The following is an 18,276-nucleotide window of genomic DNA, read 5'->3' as shown; positions in this document are numbered from 1 at the left end:
AAGCAAAAGGGGGATTTAGGTTTGACGAAAATTGAAATAATGAACAAATTAAAACAGAATGTAAATATGAAATTGATGAAATAGAATGGATGAATGCTAGCTAAGGGGGTCATCTCCACATATGTTACACTTGCATAATAAAAAGATTTCCAATTACATTTCAATAAATTATGAAACTCATCACCCCGGGTTAATTAGGTCCGCTTAAATTAACCGTCAAGTTTTCCTTAAGTTAATGAATTGGATGGGTTAGCGCAACGCAATTCACAACATTCTCCAAAAGTCCTTTATGTGAACAGCACAATAAAGATACAATCAAAGATCATTAAGCATTATGAAACTATAAGTGTTGACGAGGCATTCGTTACTATGATGAGCATGAAACTCGTGCCAAGAATTCATTTAACGCGATTGTTTATAAGCAACCTCCACTACTTGTGAATATAAGTTCATAACGATTAGGTGAAAATCACTTATATTCTAGCGTCATATTCATGCATGAAAATTAAGCGCGCATTCTTAATAAACATACATAAATAAGTTATCAATCAAACGGTTAAACAAATTGAATCAACAACTTATGAAATGCAATTAGAAGTAATCAAATCAAAATGCAAGCATAAACATATATTTCGAATCACCCCCTAGCTAAGGGGGGGGGGTTTAGTTCCTCATACAAAACAAAGAGAATTAAATTTAAACATTGAAATCAAAGAAACACCTAAACATTCCAACAACTCAAACTTGAATTGTATGAATGTTTAGGCCCTCTTCTCTTCCTTTTTATTGTAGCATAAGGTCTAAGGATAGTTGGTTTGGGGGAATGGAAGTGTGGAATGGAAAAATGGTGTTTGGATTATAAGGGGAGAGATGGGAAGCTCACGGCTAGGGAAGGGAGAATGTGTTTGTAATGTGTTGTGTATGAAAATGAGATGTCCATGAATGAATGAATGCAAGGGTATTTATAGGAGTAGTGGAGGGAACATATGGCTATGTCATTTGTAGGTGAAGTAGGTGGATGTTGTAGGTGAAGTAGGTGGATGTTGTAGGTGAAGTGGATGTTGTAGTTGAAGTAGGTGGATGTTGTAGGTGAAGTAGGTGGATGTTGTAGGTGAAGTGGGTGGATGTTGTAGGTGAAGTGGATGTTGTAGGTGAAGTAGGTGGATGTTATGTTAAGTGATAAGTGATAAGTGATATGATATGTGGTTATGATATGATAAGTGGTTAAGTGGTGATGATAAGTGATAAGTGATTAAGTGATATGATATGTGGTGATGATAAGTGATAAGTGCATGTGGGTTAACTAATGAAGGAAATGCATGTGCAATGACAATGTGTTAGAATGGATGTGTGTTATGCATGGCATGATTGGGATTAGGAAAGGTTTAAATGTCCTAAAACTAAAGAGAACAAGGTTCCAACACTTTGGCTCCAATTAGGTCTTCAATTTCGTGCAACACTTTGGCTTCAAGCATAAGCTATCCGTCCTTAGCCCAAAAGTGCTCCAAAAGTCTCCAAAATGCATCTTTTTGCTCCTTTAGCCCTTTGGACCTACAAACACACGAAAATAGCTTAAAGTACTAAAATAACTAAAGAAACATAACGTAAATGTACAAGAACAAGCCATTTAAGTCGCATAAATATGCTCCTATCAAATACCCCCACACTTAGCTTTTGCTAGTCCTCGAGCAAAACAGAAAAACAAAACAAAAAGAACAAAACACAACCTACACCTTCCAACAATCGTATCAGGGACTTCCAATGCACATGACAAGTTAAAAATCTTTATTCTCACAGATTTGAGCCATCTTTACACTTAAGTACATTCTTAATCATAGTCACCACATACTAGTTCACAATTAAGCAATTAAAACACATTTCAAATGTAGTAACATGCCTTTAGAGAATTCCCTCAATTTCTTACTAGATGTACTCTCGTTTTTCACACAGATTTTCTGACTACACACCCTACACTAGGTATATGTGAGAAGATTGATGTAAACATGTAGACGAACACTCACATATGTTATAATAAGGAAAGCATTTTCTGGAGTTAATAAGCATGTTTAGATATGATCTCATGAATGGAATGCTACTACTTAGACGCGAGAACCAGTGACACCATAAGCCCATACCAAGTTCAAACTCCACAAATTGAAATACACAACACTCAAGATAGAAGTCAAGGGTTGTAACGGGGCTTGGGGTATGTGGATAACAAAGAAGGGATATGGAAAACAAAGGTTTTTAAAGAAATAGTGAGCAAAATCAGAAACTTTGGTTGCCAATTCTGACTTCTTTGCTCTTCACTTTCATTTCTTCATTTCTTAAGCTCCTTCGACCTTCAACCTCGTCCATTCCTCGTGCTCCATTTGCATACACCACATTCCAGCTCATTTTTGCTCCAAAAGCTCCAAATTGCATTATTTCATGTATTATGTCCTTTAAACCTGAAAACACATAAAAGTAGCTTAAAAGACTACTTTAACTAAGAAAACATAACAAAAATGCATAAGAACTAGCTAACTAAGGCGCATAAATATGCTCCTATCAAATTCCCCCACACTTAGCTTTTGCTAGTCCTCGAGCAAAACAAACAAAAAAAAAAGAAAACAAAATGAAACAACTAACCAAAACAAAACCTAAACCTTCCAACGTTTGCCTCAGGGATTTCCAATGCACATGACATGTTAAAGATCATTATCCCCACAGATTTGAGTCCTCTTTACACAAGCACATACTTAATTAAAGCCACTACTCACTTGTTCACAAGTAATCAATTAACACAATGCTTTGAATGTAGTAACATGCCTTAGAGAATTCCCTCAATTCCTTACAAGATAGACACTCTATTTTCACTCAGATTTTCTAACTCCACACCCTATACTAGTCATATGTGAGAAGATTGATGTAGATATGAAAACGAATGCTCACATATATGTTTCACAACGAATGCAATTTCTAGAGTTAAGAAGCATGTTTAGATATGATCTCATGAATGGAATGCTACTACTTAGATGCGAGAACCAGTGACATTATATGCTCATACCAAATTCAAACTCCACAAATTGACACACATAACACTCAAGATAGAAGTTTAGGGTTGTAATGGGGCTTGGGGTGTTGGTTAACAAGGAGAGGATAGGGAAAACAAACGTTCTTCAAGCAATAGTAAGCAAAACAATGAAATTGAGACTTAGAATTCACTTAGATTGCAGAAATTAACTTTAAAACACAAGGGAAAGATTTAGACAACTCCTTAGGGCCGAATTCATTGTTTTGGACCCTTTCTTCAACAAACAATACTTTGGAACTCTTTTTCTCAACTTTTCAACTTTTTCTCTTTTTTTTTTTTTTTTTTTTTTTTTTTTTCTTTGCCGTGCCTCATTCAAGACTTTGGCACACCCATGTATCAAGAATCCTTCCCCCACACTTGTTTTCTACAATGCAATGATCAAAAGGAATTCATCTTTGAGTTATGCTTTTACTATGCTTCAAGAACAAAGGTATGGGTGGTCCTACTCTAGGCTAGGTGAGGATAATTGTGGGTTAACAAAGAAAGTAGGCTACACAAGGCTCAACGGGGTTAAATCCTACAAACAAATGAAATAGGGAAATATGGCAATTTGGCTATGGTGGTCACTACTAACTTCATCTTGAATATGTGTTATGCAATTCAATAACATGTTTTGAATGAAATTGGCATGAGTTCTAGTATTTGGAACTAAATGATGAAACGCCTTCTAAGTAGTAACCAAGCAAAGAAAAATGAGATCATGCAACGACTTTAGAAACCAAGAATGCACAGATTTTAACTCTCCAAATAAACGTTTAGGCTCAAATCTCACAAGGTTGTAGCATTAGTTTGAGTTCCTTCCTTCAAGCATGTTACAAAAACTAATTTTTTTCTTCTTTTTGATTACATGTGAAGTCATAAGTTATAACCACAACCAAGCATAAACATAGAGTAAATCAAACTTTCATCCATGTTAATCACTCTCTTTAACAGCCATGTATTTAAAAACCAAATCCTCATCATTGTGTTGGAAGGTACCCTAAGACACAAACAAACACACAAAAATAACTCTTTTTTGGGTTTTTTTAAAACAAATTTTTCAAATTTTTCTTTGATTTTCGGATTTTTACTTCAAAACATACTAAATTTAACACACCAAAACTGCTTAAAAACACTTAAAAACAGCAAGGAACAAGTTTTGAAATAATGGGTGATAAAATCCCACGAATTTGCATGAAAAACACTTAGTTACCCCCCCACACTTAAATCAAACATTGTCCTCAATGTTTTAAGCATAGAATCACACAAAGAACCACACAAACAGCAAGTAAAACAACTAAATAGGCAGATTAGAAAGAATCAACAAAGAGAAGGGTTTAGGAACGCAAATCTGGAATTGGAGTGCTTTCTAGGTCTTCCTTTGTTGAATGCATGGGTTGCCTCCCAAGTAGCGCTTGCTTTTACGTCGTACAGCCGGACGAAGACCTCATTCACTCCTTACTAGGGCCCACGGCTTCCAAGGGTATGTCATCCACGGCATGCTCCACAAAGGTGTCATAATAGGGCTTCAAACGATGCCCGTTCACCTTGAATTCATGTCCCGTTTTCAAGCTTTGGATTTGGACTGCACCATGAACAAAAACATTAGTAATAACAAATGGTCCAATCCACTTAGAACGTAACTTACCAGGAAACAAACGTAATCGGGAATTGAACAATAACACTTTCTGCCCAATTGAGAATGATTTCCCACGGATCATGTTATCATGGAAAGCTTTGGTCTTTTGCTTGTAAATGCTTGCATTATCGTACGCCTCGTGCCTTATCTCATCAAGCTCATTTAATTGCCATCTCCTTTGACTTCCCGCTTCATCGAGGTTCATGTTAAACTTCTTGATGGCCCAAAGTGCTTTGTGCTCCAATTCAACGGGAAGATGGCACGCCTTGCCATAGACAAGTCGAAAGGGGGACATCCCAATGGGGGTTTTGTACGCCGTACGATACGCCCAAAGTGCATCATCTAACCGTAAGCTCCAATCCTTCCTTGTTGGCCCAACGGTCTTCTCAAGTATTTGCTTGATCTCTCGGTTGGAAACCTCGGCTTGGCCATTCGTTTGAGGATGATAAGGTGTAGAAACCTTATGGGTGACATGGTATTTCCTCAATAATGCTTCAATGGTCCGATTGCAAAAGTGTGACCCTCCATCACTAATGATCACTCGTGGCATTCCAAACCTTGCAAAAATGTTAGTTCTAATAAAATCTGCAACCACTTTAGAATCATTAGTCCGAGTGGCCTTGGCTTCCACCCATTTTGACACATAATCAACCGCAAGCAAAATATACATGAAACCATACGATGAAGGGAAGGGACCCATAAAATCAATACCCCAAACATCAAAAATTTCAACATTTAGGATAGAAACCTGCGGCACTTGGTCCTTTGCACTAATTCCACCCATTCTTTGGCATTTATCACATGTTAAGCAAAACGTTCTAGCATCCTTAAAAATACTAGGCCAATAAAATCCACATTGTAACACTTTGAGGGCCGTGCGTTGTGTGCCAAAGTGCCCTCCACATGCATATGTATGACAAAAACTCAAAATTGAATGACATTCAGAATCATGCATGATGCGAAAATAGTTAAACACACAAATTAAACCCTATGGATGACAATTGTAGTAAATGAGCAAATAGGGATCGTTCTAGACCGGGGATTAACTAGGGATGCTAATCAATGTGAAATTGACTCAAAAACGTAAGAACACAATATAAAACACTTACTAGACTCAAAGAATGCAAAACTAAACTTTAAAACACTAAGACAAACCAAAAGACTCAAAACAACACAAACACACTCAAATCTGCCTAAAAACCACTTTCTGGGCAGATTTGAGCACAAACACAAATTTGGACGAAATTAAGTAATAACTTGACTCAAGAAAGTAAAAACACAATATAAAACACTATACTAGACTCAAAGAATGCAAAACTAAACTTTAAAACATTAAAACAAACCAAAAGACTCAAACATCACCCAAAACACTCAAAACTGCCTTAAAATCACTTTCTGGGCAGTTTTGAGCAGTTTGGTGAATTTGGACGAAATTGGGAAATAAAATGAATCAAAACACTTAAAAGCACAAACTAAATTGATTTCTAACTAAATTGGACATTAAAGTAAAGGGGGATTTAGATTTATACGAAAATTGAAATAACAAAACAAGTTAATAAACGAAACAGATTGTAAAACGAATTTGAGAAACAAGATGATGGATGGATTAGTTAGAGGTCCATTCTCCACACATGACACATTTATATATGAATCGATTCTCCAATTGTTTTTCATTAACTATGATGCTCAACACCCCAAGTTAACCGTGATGCACTAATTAACTCTCAAATTTTCCTTAAGTTATTGAATTGGATGATGCATGCGACAATTCAAATCATTCTCCAATGGTTCTCAACATGAATGCATAGAAGAGATACAATGAGAGATCATTATGCTCTATGAAAATTATAAGTGTTAACGAGGCAATTGTAACTATGAATGCATGATACTTTTGCCAAGAATTCAATTAACGCGGTTGTGACTAGCAACCTTCACTACTCATGTTTATAAACTTGTGACGATTAGGTGAAACTCGTTTATAAACTAGCATCGAGTTTATGCATGAAGACTAAGTATGCATCCCTAATCAACATACAAAAACAAGTCTTTAATAAACATGATAATTGAATTGCAATCACAAATTAACAAATCACAATTGGAAGAAATCAATTCATATTTCAAACATATCCATGGCTTCAAACTTTCCCCTAACTAATTAGGGGTTTAGCCACTCATGATTACAACAAACTTAAAGAGTAATAACAAAGTAAACATTGAAAACAAGAATCGAAGTACACCTAAAAATTCCAACAACTCAATCTTGAATTGTATGAACGTTTAGGCCTCTTCTCCTCTAGTTGCTGCGGCACAAGGGGTTTTGGTGAGTTTTGGGGGTTATGGATGATGTAGAAGGATGTGTTTAGGGTAGGGATGGATGTAGGGGAAGGTAAGGAGTGTTTTTGGGCAGAAAATATGAAGAATGGTGAAGTATGGTAGTGCTAGAGAGAGGGGAGGAATTTCTGGCGTGAATGAATGTGTATGAGAGATGGTTTTCTGAAATGGAAGAGTGTGTGTTTTGTGGCTGCAATGCATGCTTATTTATAGGTGAAATGGGGGGAACATGATGACTAGGAATTAGGTGGAAAGCTGAAATGGTGATGGGAGATGCATGTGGCAGAAATGCATGTGATTAAAGGGTGGGAATGCATGTGTTTTGACAGAAAATAAAAGGGAATGTTGGAAATCTGGAATGGGAACCCACGGCATGGTTGTTTTCTGGTGGTGAATGGGTTTATGTTTGAATGGTGCATGTGGGTTGATTATTTAAAGGGAGTGCATGTGGAATAAAGGTTGGAATGAACATGAAATGCACGGTTTTGAGAGATGATTATGGATGCATGTGTTGAATGATTATGGGTGTATGTGGGTGGAAATGCATGTGGGAATGCATGTGATTTGGCTGAAATGAAAGGTAGTGGGAAGTGCATGTAAGCCACGGCAAGGAATGCTTTTTCTGAATGAATGAAGGCAGGTTATGTGGAAGGGCTTGAACAAAGGTAGAAGCATGGCACAAAGGTGAATGGGTGATGTGTGAATGTGGTTGAATGATTAAAGTGTAAATGATTAATGAATGGTTCTTTGTTGATGGTGGAAATCTGAAGTGATTAAGTGGAATGTGCATGTGGCTGTAATGATGGTGTTTTGCACGGCAATGATGGAGAAAGAATGTGTGGATGTATGGTTGTGTTGGTGATGAATGTGAACTCTTTGTTCTTCATTTTCATTCCTTTGGTCTTCAATTTCGTCCATCTACTTGGCTTTAAGCATATGCAATCCATTCCAATCTCTAATTTGCTCCAAAAGGCTCCGAAAGGCATCCTTTTGCATCCTTAGCCATATGAACCTATAAACACACGAAAATGACTTTAAACACTAAATTAAGTAAGAAAACACAACATAAATGCATAAGAACTAGCTAACAAAGGCGCATAAATATGCTTCTATCAAATTCCCCCACACTTAGCTTTTGCTAGTCCTCGAGCAAAACAAAGAAACAAAACATAACCTAAACCTTCCAACGTTCACCTCAGGGATTTCCAATGGTACATGACAAGTTAAAAATCATCATCCCCACAGATTTGAGTCATCTTTACAATTGAAAACATACTTAATCATAGTCACCACTTACTAGTTCACAATTAATCGATTAAAAGAATGTTTTGAATGTAGTAACATGCCTTAGAGAATTTGCTCAATCCTTACAAGATATGCACTCAATTTTCACTCAGATTTTCTAACTACACACCCTATACTAGTTATATGTGAGAAGATTGATGTAAATATGAAAACGAATGCTCACATATACGTATAACAAAGAACGCAATTTATGGAGTTAATAAGCATGTTTAGAAATGATCTCATGAATGGAATGCTACTACTTAGATGCGAGAACTAATGACCATATGCTCATACCAAATTCAAACTCCACAAATTGAAACACATAACACTCAAGAATGAAGTCAAGGGTTGTAACGGGGCTTGGGGTAGTGGTTAACAAAGAAAAGATAAGGAGAACAAGCGTTCTTCAAGTAATAGTAAGCAAAGTAGTGTACTTAAGACTTAGAATTCATTTAGATTGCAGAAATTAACTTTAAAACACAAGGGGAAGACTTAGACAACTCCTTAGGGCCGAATTCATTGTTTTGGACCCTTACTTCAACAAACAATACTTTGGAATTCTTTTTCACAACTTTTCAACTCTTTTTCATACTTTTCACGCCTTTTTTTTTTCTTTTTCTTTTTCTTTTCATTCATGCCGTGCCTATGGCACACAAATTCTCACACAAGAACACTTTGAAAACAACTCTTTTTGGGTTTTTAAAACAAATTTTTCAAATTTTTATGTGATTTTCGGATTTTTACTTCAAAACACACTAAAACACACCAAAACTGCTTAAAAACACTTAAAAACAGCAAGGAACAAGTCTATAAGTAAAGGGTGATAAAATCCCATTAATTTGCATCAAAAACACTTAGTTACCCCCACACACTTAAATCAAACATTGTCCTCAATGTTTCAAGCATAAAATCACACAAAACACAAAGAAACACACAAACAGCAAGTAAAACAACTAAATAGGCAGATTCGAAATAAACAACAAAGTGAAGGGTTTAGGAACGCAAATCTGGAATTGGAGTGATTCCTTGAGCTTCCTTTGTTGAATTGCATGGGTTGCCTCCCAAGTAGCGCTTTCTTTAACGTCTTGCAGCCGGACGAAGACACGTTCATGCTCCTTAAGAGCCCACGGCATGGAGTGGGATCTCCTCCACGACATGCTCCACAAAGTTCTCATAGTATGGCTTCAATCTATGTCCGTTCACCTTGAACTCGTGGCCACTTTTTAAGCTTTGGACTTGGACTGCACCATGAGGAAAAACATTAGTAACAACAAGAGGTCCAATCCATTTAGAACGTAACTTACCAGGGAATAACCGAAGTCTTGAATCAAAAAGCAACACTTTCTGCCCCTTGGAGAACGTTTTGGTACGAAGCATCTTATCATGATAAGCCTTCGTCTTGTCCTTGTAGATGCGAGCATTCTCGTAAGCCTCGTTCCTAATCTCCTCAAGTTCATCTAATTGGAGCTTCCTATGAACTCCAGCAGCGTCTATGTCCAAATTGAAGGTTTTCACAGCCCAATGTGCCTTGTGCTCTAACTCAACGGGCAAATGACATGGCTTACCATATATAAGCCGAAAAGGTGACATGCCAAGGGGAGTTTTGTAAGCCGTACGATAGGCCCACAATGCATCGTCCAAGCGCAAACTCCAATCTCTTCTTGAGGGTCCCACGGTTTTCTCTAGGACTTGTTTGATCTCCCTATTTGAAACCTCCGCTTGCCCATTGGTTTGAGGGTGATAAGGTTTGGAAACCTTATGAGTAACGTTGTACTTCTTGAGCAAAGCTTCAATGGTGCGGTTACGAAAGTGAGAACCCCCATCACTAATTAAAACTCGTGGCATCCCAAACCTAGCAAAAATATTAGATTTCACAAAATCTGCAACAACCTTAGAATCGTTAGTACGGGTGGCTTTGGCTTCCACCCATTTGGAAACATAATCGACAGCTAGCAAGATATAAGTGAAACCAAAAGATGGAGGGAAGGGGCCCATGAAATCAATACCCCAAACATCAAAAATTTCCACAAAGGAGAGAGATTGTTGCGGCATTTGGTCCTTAGGCCCTATGTTACCTGTTCTTTGACACTTATCGCATGTTACACAAAACATTTTAGCATCTTTAAAGAGATTAGGCCAATAAAATCCAGATTGTAACACCTTTAGGGCTGTCCTTTGGGTGCCAAAATGTCCCCCACATGCATAAGTATGGCAGAATGTAAGAATGGAATTAAATTCAGATTCGGGCACACATCTACGCACAATCTGATCTGGGCAGAATTTCCATAAATATGGATCATCCCAAACATAAAAACGTGCATCATGAACAAGTTTATCACGTTGGAACTTGTTTAGGGTACTAGGAACTTGCTTAGACACCAAGAAATTGACCAAATCGGCATACCAAGGGGTTCTTACCTCAATGGACAGAAGTTGCTCATCCGGAAACGTTTCTAAAATGGGGGTGGACTCTTCCTCACGCACCATTCTACTTAGGTGGTCAGCCACCACGTTTTCACACCCTTTCTTGTCTCGGATTTCAAGATCGAACTCTTGAAGTAGGAGTATCCAACGAATGAGTCTTGGCTTAGCCTCCTTTTTGGTGAGAAGATACTTCAAGGCTGCATGGTCAGTGAAAACAATTACTTTAGTACCAAGAAGATATGATCTAAACTTATCTAAAGCAAATACAACCGCCAAAAGTTCTTTTTCGGTTGTAGAATAATTCAATTGAGCATCATTTAAAGTGCGTGAAGCATAATAAATAACATGTGGCTGTTTATTTTTCCTTTGACCCAAAACAGCCCCAAGTGCATAATCCGATGCATCACACATCAATTCAAAGGGAATGGACCAATCCGGGGGAGTTATGATGGGTGCCGTGGTGAGTAAGTCTTTTAGATGCTTGAATGCCTTCTCACACGCCTCGTTGAACTCAAAAGACACATCCTTTTGGAGTAGGCGGCATAGGGGTTGTGCAATCTTGGAAAAGTCCTTGATAAATCGTCGATAGAATCCTACATGGCCAAGAAAAGAACGGACCTCTCTAACCGACGTAGGAGAGGGTAAGTGACGTACAAGATCTATTTTAGACTTATCAACTTCAATTCCTTTTTCAGAGATGATATGACCCAAAACTATACCTTGTTTAACCATAAAATGACATTTTTCCCAATTCAAAACAAGGTTAGTTTCCATGCATCTTTTCAAGATTAAAGTGAGATTATGCAAACAAGCATCAAATGAGTCTCCAAACACACTAAAATCGTCCATAAATACTTCAATTATCTTTTCAACATAATCAGAGAAGATACTTACCATGCATCGTTGGAAAGTGGCCGGTGCATTGCATAAACCAAATGGCATACGACGATATGCAAAAGTACCAAATGGACAAGTAAAGGTGGTCTTTTCTTGATCATCCGGCGTTATGACAATTTGATTATAACCCGAATAACCATCAAGAAAGCAATAAAAAGAATGACCGGCTAACCTTTCAAGCATTTGATCAATGAATGGCAAAGGGAAGTGATCTTTCCTTGTTGCGGCATTTAGCTTTCTATAGTCAATGCACACCCTCCAACCGGTTTGAATGCGTGTAGGCACAAGTTCATCTTCTTCATTCTTCACCACAGTCACTCCGGATTTCTTTGGCACAACTTGAACCGGTGAAACCCAACGGCTATCCGAGATAGGATAGATCACCCCACAATCTAGAAGCTTGATAATCTCCTTTTTCACAACTTCCATCATTGGAGGGTTGAGCCGGCGTTGAGCCTCTCTGGTTGGTTTAGCCCCCTCCTCTAAAAGTATGCGATGCATGCAAGTTGTAGGACTAATACCCTTTATGTCGGCCAAGGTCCATCCTATGGCCGTCTTGTGCTCTTTCAACACCCGAATCAATTTCTCCTCCTCCATTGCTGTGAGGGATAAGGAAACTATGACAGGCAACGTCTCATTGTCTCCCAAATAGACATACTTCAAATGATCCGGCAATGGTTTAAGCTCAAGAATGGGTGCCTGAATCACTGAAGGTAACAACTTGTTAGTCAAAACAGGAATTGGACTCGGTTTTGGAGGCTTACCAAAGTGTTGTGGCAATGACTCAAGTGCAGCAACCATCTCGGCCTCATCTTCACTTCTAGGCACGGCAAAACCAGATTTTTGCCCAATTCCTTGTGCAATTGTTGTTTCAAGTGTATCCCTCTCCAAAGAATCGAGAAATTCCTGCGCCAAATCATCAATTATATCAATAGAAAAGCAAGAATGATCGTCCTTAGGAAATTTAATACTTTCAGAAAGATTGAAATCAATGACTTCCCCATCAAATTCCATCGTTAAAGTTCCTTTAAACACATCTATCTTGGTGCGGGCTGTTTTCATGAAGGGCCTCCCTAATAGAATCGGTAATGGGGTGGAATGGGGTGAATCCTCCATGTCAAGCACGTAGAAATCCGCTGGAAAAATCAAGTTATCAACCTGTACCAAAACATCTTCCAAAACACCCTTTGGATATGCATTAGAACGATCGGCTAATTGAATTATCACACCATCATTTTTAAGCTCACCTAAGTTCATAGATGCATAAATAGAGTATGGCATAACATTAATCGAAGCCCCTAAGTCTAACATGCATTGTTCAAACTTAGTATTACCAATAACGCACGGAATTGTAAAACTACCCGGATCTTTGCATTTAGGGGGTAATTTCCTTTGTAACACAGCAGAGACATTTTCACTTACCTGGACCACCTCCTTGTTTGAAATCCTCTTCCTCGTTGTGCAAAGCTCTTTTAAGAACTTGGCATACTTAGGGACTTGCTTGATTGCATCAAGGAGCGGAATGTTAACTTGAACTTTCCTAAAGGTTTCCAAAATGTCCTTTTCACTCTCCTCCTTCTTTGATTGCCTAAACCTGCTAGGAAAGGGCACGTTTAGTGGAATAGAACTTGACAAAGTCGAATTTGGACTTACCTTAGGCATATTGGACGGTTTTGGCACAATAGGGGGCTGCGGCAAAGATTCTTTCACCCTTTCCGTGGCCTTTATTCCTTGTTCCTCCTCTTCTTGCAGCAACACGTCCTTTTCTTGACTTGTTTTGGACGTGCTTGGGGTGGTTTCGACCTCCTTACCACTTCTCAACATGATTGCCTTGGCAGATTCGAATCCTCCCCTTGGATTGACAATGGTTGAGCTAGGGAGCTTGCCTTTGTCTCGGAATTGTCCTACAAATTCCGCAATCTGCCCAATTTGTTTCTCCAAGTGATCCACCCTTTTGTCTTGGTTTTGCATGGCTTTGGTTTGATCCTCTTGCCCCTGAGACAAATTGGTAAGTAATTTAAGAAGTGTTTCATTTCCCAACGACGTACCTTGATTGTTTTGGGCAGGTTGTGCTTGGTTTGGATTGGGGCCGAATGGCTTGGTGTAGAACCCCGGGGGTTGTTGTCTAAAGCCTCCTTGTTGTTGAGGTTGTTGAGGTTCCCTCCACTTGAAGTTTGGATGGTCTCTCCAACCAGGATTGTATGTGTTGGAATATGGATCATTCCTTGGTTGATTGTGGCTCGGAAATCCAATGGCATTTGCACTCTCCCATCCCCCATTCTCAATCAATTGAGGGCATTTTTCCGAAGGGTGTCCTTGGATAGAACATACACCACATACAATCGGTCCTTGTATCTTCATTCCTTCGGCCATCTGAGACACAATAGAAGTAAGATTAGCTATCTGAGATTGAATATCGGATTGAGAACTTACCTCATTCAAGTGTTGCCGTGGGGGGTCCCTTTGCCCAAGTCCTTCATATTGTTGTGCATTTAGAGCACGGTTTGCAATTAGGGTCTTGGCCGACATAGGAGTTTTGTCCACCAATGCACCTCCCGCCGAAGCATCGAGCATTTGCCTTTCAATGGGAAGAAGGCCCTCATAGAAATATTGAAGGAGAAGCTCCTCCTTCATTTGATGTTGAGGACATGATGCAACAAGGGCTTTAAAACGCTCGTAGTATGCCGGAAAAGATTCTCCTTGACTTTGTTGGATTCCGCTAATTTTCTTCCTCAAGAGAATGACTCTTGAAGTAGGGAAGAACTTCTCCAAGAACGCTCTCTTCATGCTCTCCCAAGAAGTAACGGTCCCAGGTGCCAATTCATAAAGCCAATCCTTAGCTTTTTCCACAAGAGAGAATGGAAAAGCTTTCATCATTAGAATGTTCCCATCGACATTTATGGGTGTCATGCTCGAACAAACAACCTCGAACTCCTTGAGATGCTTGTTGGGATCTTCCATGGAAAGCCCATGGTATTTCGGAATGTGGTGCAACAAGCTTGACTTCAACTCGAATTCATCGGTCTTGCCTTGGGCAGCCGCGGGGTATTGAATGCATAATGGTGCGGCATTGGCCAACCCCGAGGCCGAAAGCTCTTTAATGGTCCGATTGTCCGCTGCCATAACTTCTTCTTCCACACTTTCAAACTCAGATTCGGCCTCTGAACTTGAACTAGGTTCACTAGGTTCGGGATGCCTCCTCTTTCTTCTCAAATCACGTTCAAAATCGTCGTTAAAGTCCAAGATATGTGCATGCACAGTTTGAGAACTCCGCGTCATGCACTAGTACCTAAACCAAGAAAACAAAACAAAATAAGAAAACTAGGTAAATTACACTAAAAACATACGGCAAAAACACAAGGGATTAGCAATTTTGCTAATCCCCGGCAACGGCGCCAAAATTTGATGCGAAAATAGTTAAACACACAAATTAAACCCTATGGATGACAATTGTAGTAAATGAGCAAATAGGGATCGTTCTAGACCGGGGATTAACTAGGGATGCTAATCAATGTGAAATTGACTCAAAAACGTAAGAACACAATATAAAACACTTACTAGACTCAAAGAATGCAAAACTAAACTTTAAAACACTAAGACAAACCAAAAGACTCAAAACAACACAAACACACTCAAATCTGCCTAAAAACCACTTTCTGGGCAGATTTGAGCACAAACACAAATTTGGACGAAATTAAGTAATAACTTGACTCAAGAAAGTAAAAACACAATATAAAACACTATACTAGACTCAAAGAATGCAAAACTAAACTTTAAAACATTAAAACAAACCAAAAGACTCAAACATCACCCAAAACACTCAAAACTGCCTTAAAATCACTTTCTGGGCAGTTTTGAGCAGTTTGGTGAATTTGGACGAAATTGGGAAATAAAATGAATCAAAACACTTAAAAGCACAAACTAAATTGATTTCTAACTAAATTGGACATTAAAGTAAAGGGGGATTTAGATTTATACGAAAATTGAAATAACAAAACAAGTTAATAAACGAAACAGATTGTAAAACGAATTTGAGAAACAAGATGATGGATGGATTAGTTAGAGGTCCATTCTCCACACATGACACATTTATATATGAATCGATTCTCCAATTGTTTTTCATTAACTATGATGCTCAACACCCCAAGTTAACCGTGATGCACTAATTAACTCTCAAATTTTCCTTAAGTTATTGAATTGGATGATGCATGCGACAATTCAAATCATTCTCCAATGGTTCTCAACATGAATGCATAGAAGAGATACAATGAGAGATCATTATGCTCTATGAAAATTATAAGTGTTAACGAGGCAATTGTAACTATGAATGCATGATACTTTTGCCAAGAATTCAATTAACGCGGTTGTGACTAGCAACCTTCACTACTCATGTTTATAAACTTGTGACGATTAGGTGAAACTCGTTTATAAACTAGCATCGAGTTTATGCATGAAGACTAAGTATGCATCCCTAATCAACATACAAAAACAAGTCTTTAATAAACATGATAATTGAATTGCAATCACAAATTAACAAATCACAATTGGAAGAAATCAATTCATATTTCAAACATATCCATGGCTTCAAACTTTCCCCTAACTAATTAGGGGTTTAGCCACTCATGATTACAACAAACTTAAAGAGTAATAACAAAGTAAACATTGAAAACAAGAATCGAAGTACACCTAAAAATTCCAACAACTCAATCTTGAATTGTATGAACGTTTAGGCCTCTTCTCCTCTAGTTGCTGCGGCACAAGGGGTTTTGGTGAGTTTTGGGGGTTATGGATGATGTAGAAGGATGTGTTTAGGGTAGGGATGGATGTAGGGGAAGGTAAGGAGTGTTTTTGGGCAGAAAATATGAAGAATGGTGAAGTATGGTAGTGCTAGAGAGAGGGGAGGAATTTCTGGCGTGAATGAATGTGTATGAGAGATGGTTTTCTGAAATGGAAGAGTGTGTGTTTTGTGGCTGCAATGCATGCTTATTTATAGGTGAAATGGGGGGAACATGATGACTAGGAATTAGGTGGAAAGCTGAAATGGTGATGGGAGATGCATGTGGCAGAAATGCATGTGATTAAAGGGTGGGAATGCATGTGTTTTGACAGAAAATAAAAGGGAATGTTGGAAATCTGGAATGGGAACCCACGGCATGGTTGTTTTCTGGTGGTGAATGGGTTTATGTTTGAATGGTGCATGTGGGTTGATTATTTAAAGGGAGTGCATGTGGAATAAAGGTTGGAATGAACATGAAATGCACGGTTTTGAGAGATGATTATGGATGCATGTGTTGAATGATTATGGGTGTATGTGGGTGGAAATGCATGTGGGAATGCATGTGATTTGGCTGAAATGAAAGGTAGTGGGAAGTGCATGTAAGCCACGGCAAGGAATGCTTTTTCTGAATGAATGAAGGCAGGTTATGTGGAAGGGCTTGAACAAAGGTAGAAGCATGGCACAAAGGTGAATGGGTGATGTGTGAATGTGGTTGAATGATTAAAGTGTAAATGATTAATGAATGGTTCTTTGTTGATGGTGGAAATCTGAAGTGATTAAGTGGAATGTGCATGTGGCTGTAATGATGGTGTTTTGCACGGCAATGATGGAGAAAGAATGTGTGGATGTATGGTTGTGTTGGTGATGAATGTGAACTCTTTGTTCTTCATTTTCATTCCTTTGGTCTTCAATTTCGTCCATCTACTTGGCTTTAAGCATATGCAATCCATTCCAATCTCTAATTTGCTCCAAAAGGCTCCGAAAGGCATCCTTTTGCATCCTTAGCCATATGAACCTATAAACACACGAAAATGACTTTAAACACTAAATTAAGTAAGAAAACACAACATAAATGCATAAGAACTAGCTAACAAAGGCGCATAAATATGCTTCTATCAAATTCCCCCACACTTAGCTTTTGCTAGTCCTCGAGCAAAACAAAGAAACAAAACATAACCTAAACCTTCCAACGTTCACCTCAGGGATTTCCAATGGTACATGACAAGTTAAAAATCATCATCCCCACAGATTTGAGTCATCTTTACAATTGAAAACATACTTAATCATAGTCACCACTTACTAGTTCACAATTAATCGATTAAAAGAATGTTTTGAATGTAGTAACATGCCTTAGAGAATTTGCTCAATCCTTACAAGATATGCACTCAATTTTCACTCAGATTTTCTAACTACACACCCTATACTAGTTATATGTGAGAAGATTGATGTAAATATGAAAACGAATGCTCACATATACGTATAACAAAGAACGCAATTTATGGAGTTAATAAGCATGTTTAGAAATGATCTCATGAATGGAATGCTACTACTTAGATGCGAGAACTAATGACCATATGCTCATACCAAATTCAAACTCCACAAATTGAAACACATAACACTCAAGAATGAAGTCAAGGGTTGTAACGGGGCTTGGGGTAGTGGTTAACAAAGAAAAGATAAGGAGAACAAGCGTTCTTCAAGTAATAGTAAGCAAAGTAGTGTACTTAAGACTTAGAATTCATTTAGATTGCAGAAATTAACTTTAAAACACAAGGGGAAGACTTAGACAACTCCTTAGGGCCGAATTCATTGTTTTGGACCCTTACTTCAACAAACAATACTTTGGAATTCTTTTTCACAACTTTT

General features: G+C 38.3%; 1 protein-coding gene across 1 annotated transcript in view; it reads right to left on the bottom strand.

Annotated features, from left to right (window-relative positions):
• Window positions 1–2,444: 2,444 nt before the first annotated feature.
• Window positions 2,445–18,276, bottom strand: part of LOC137732838 (uncharacterized) — a 31,535-nt gene continuing 15,703 nt past the window's right edge. Inside the window, exon 4 of the mRNA XM_068472098.1 lies at window positions 2,445–2,450. Coding sequence (XP_068328199.1) covers window positions 2,445–2,450 — 6 coding nt within the window. The remainder of the gene's footprint in view (window positions 2,451–18,276) is intronic.

Source organism: Pyrus communis, chromosome 4 (assembly GCF_963583255.1).
Source record: "Pyrus communis chromosome 4, drPyrComm1.1, whole genome shotgun sequence".
Classification (NCBI taxonomy): Eukaryota; Viridiplantae; Streptophyta; class Magnoliopsida; order Rosales; family Rosaceae; genus Pyrus; species Pyrus communis.
This window is presented reverse-complemented; position numbering and strand designations above follow the sequence as displayed.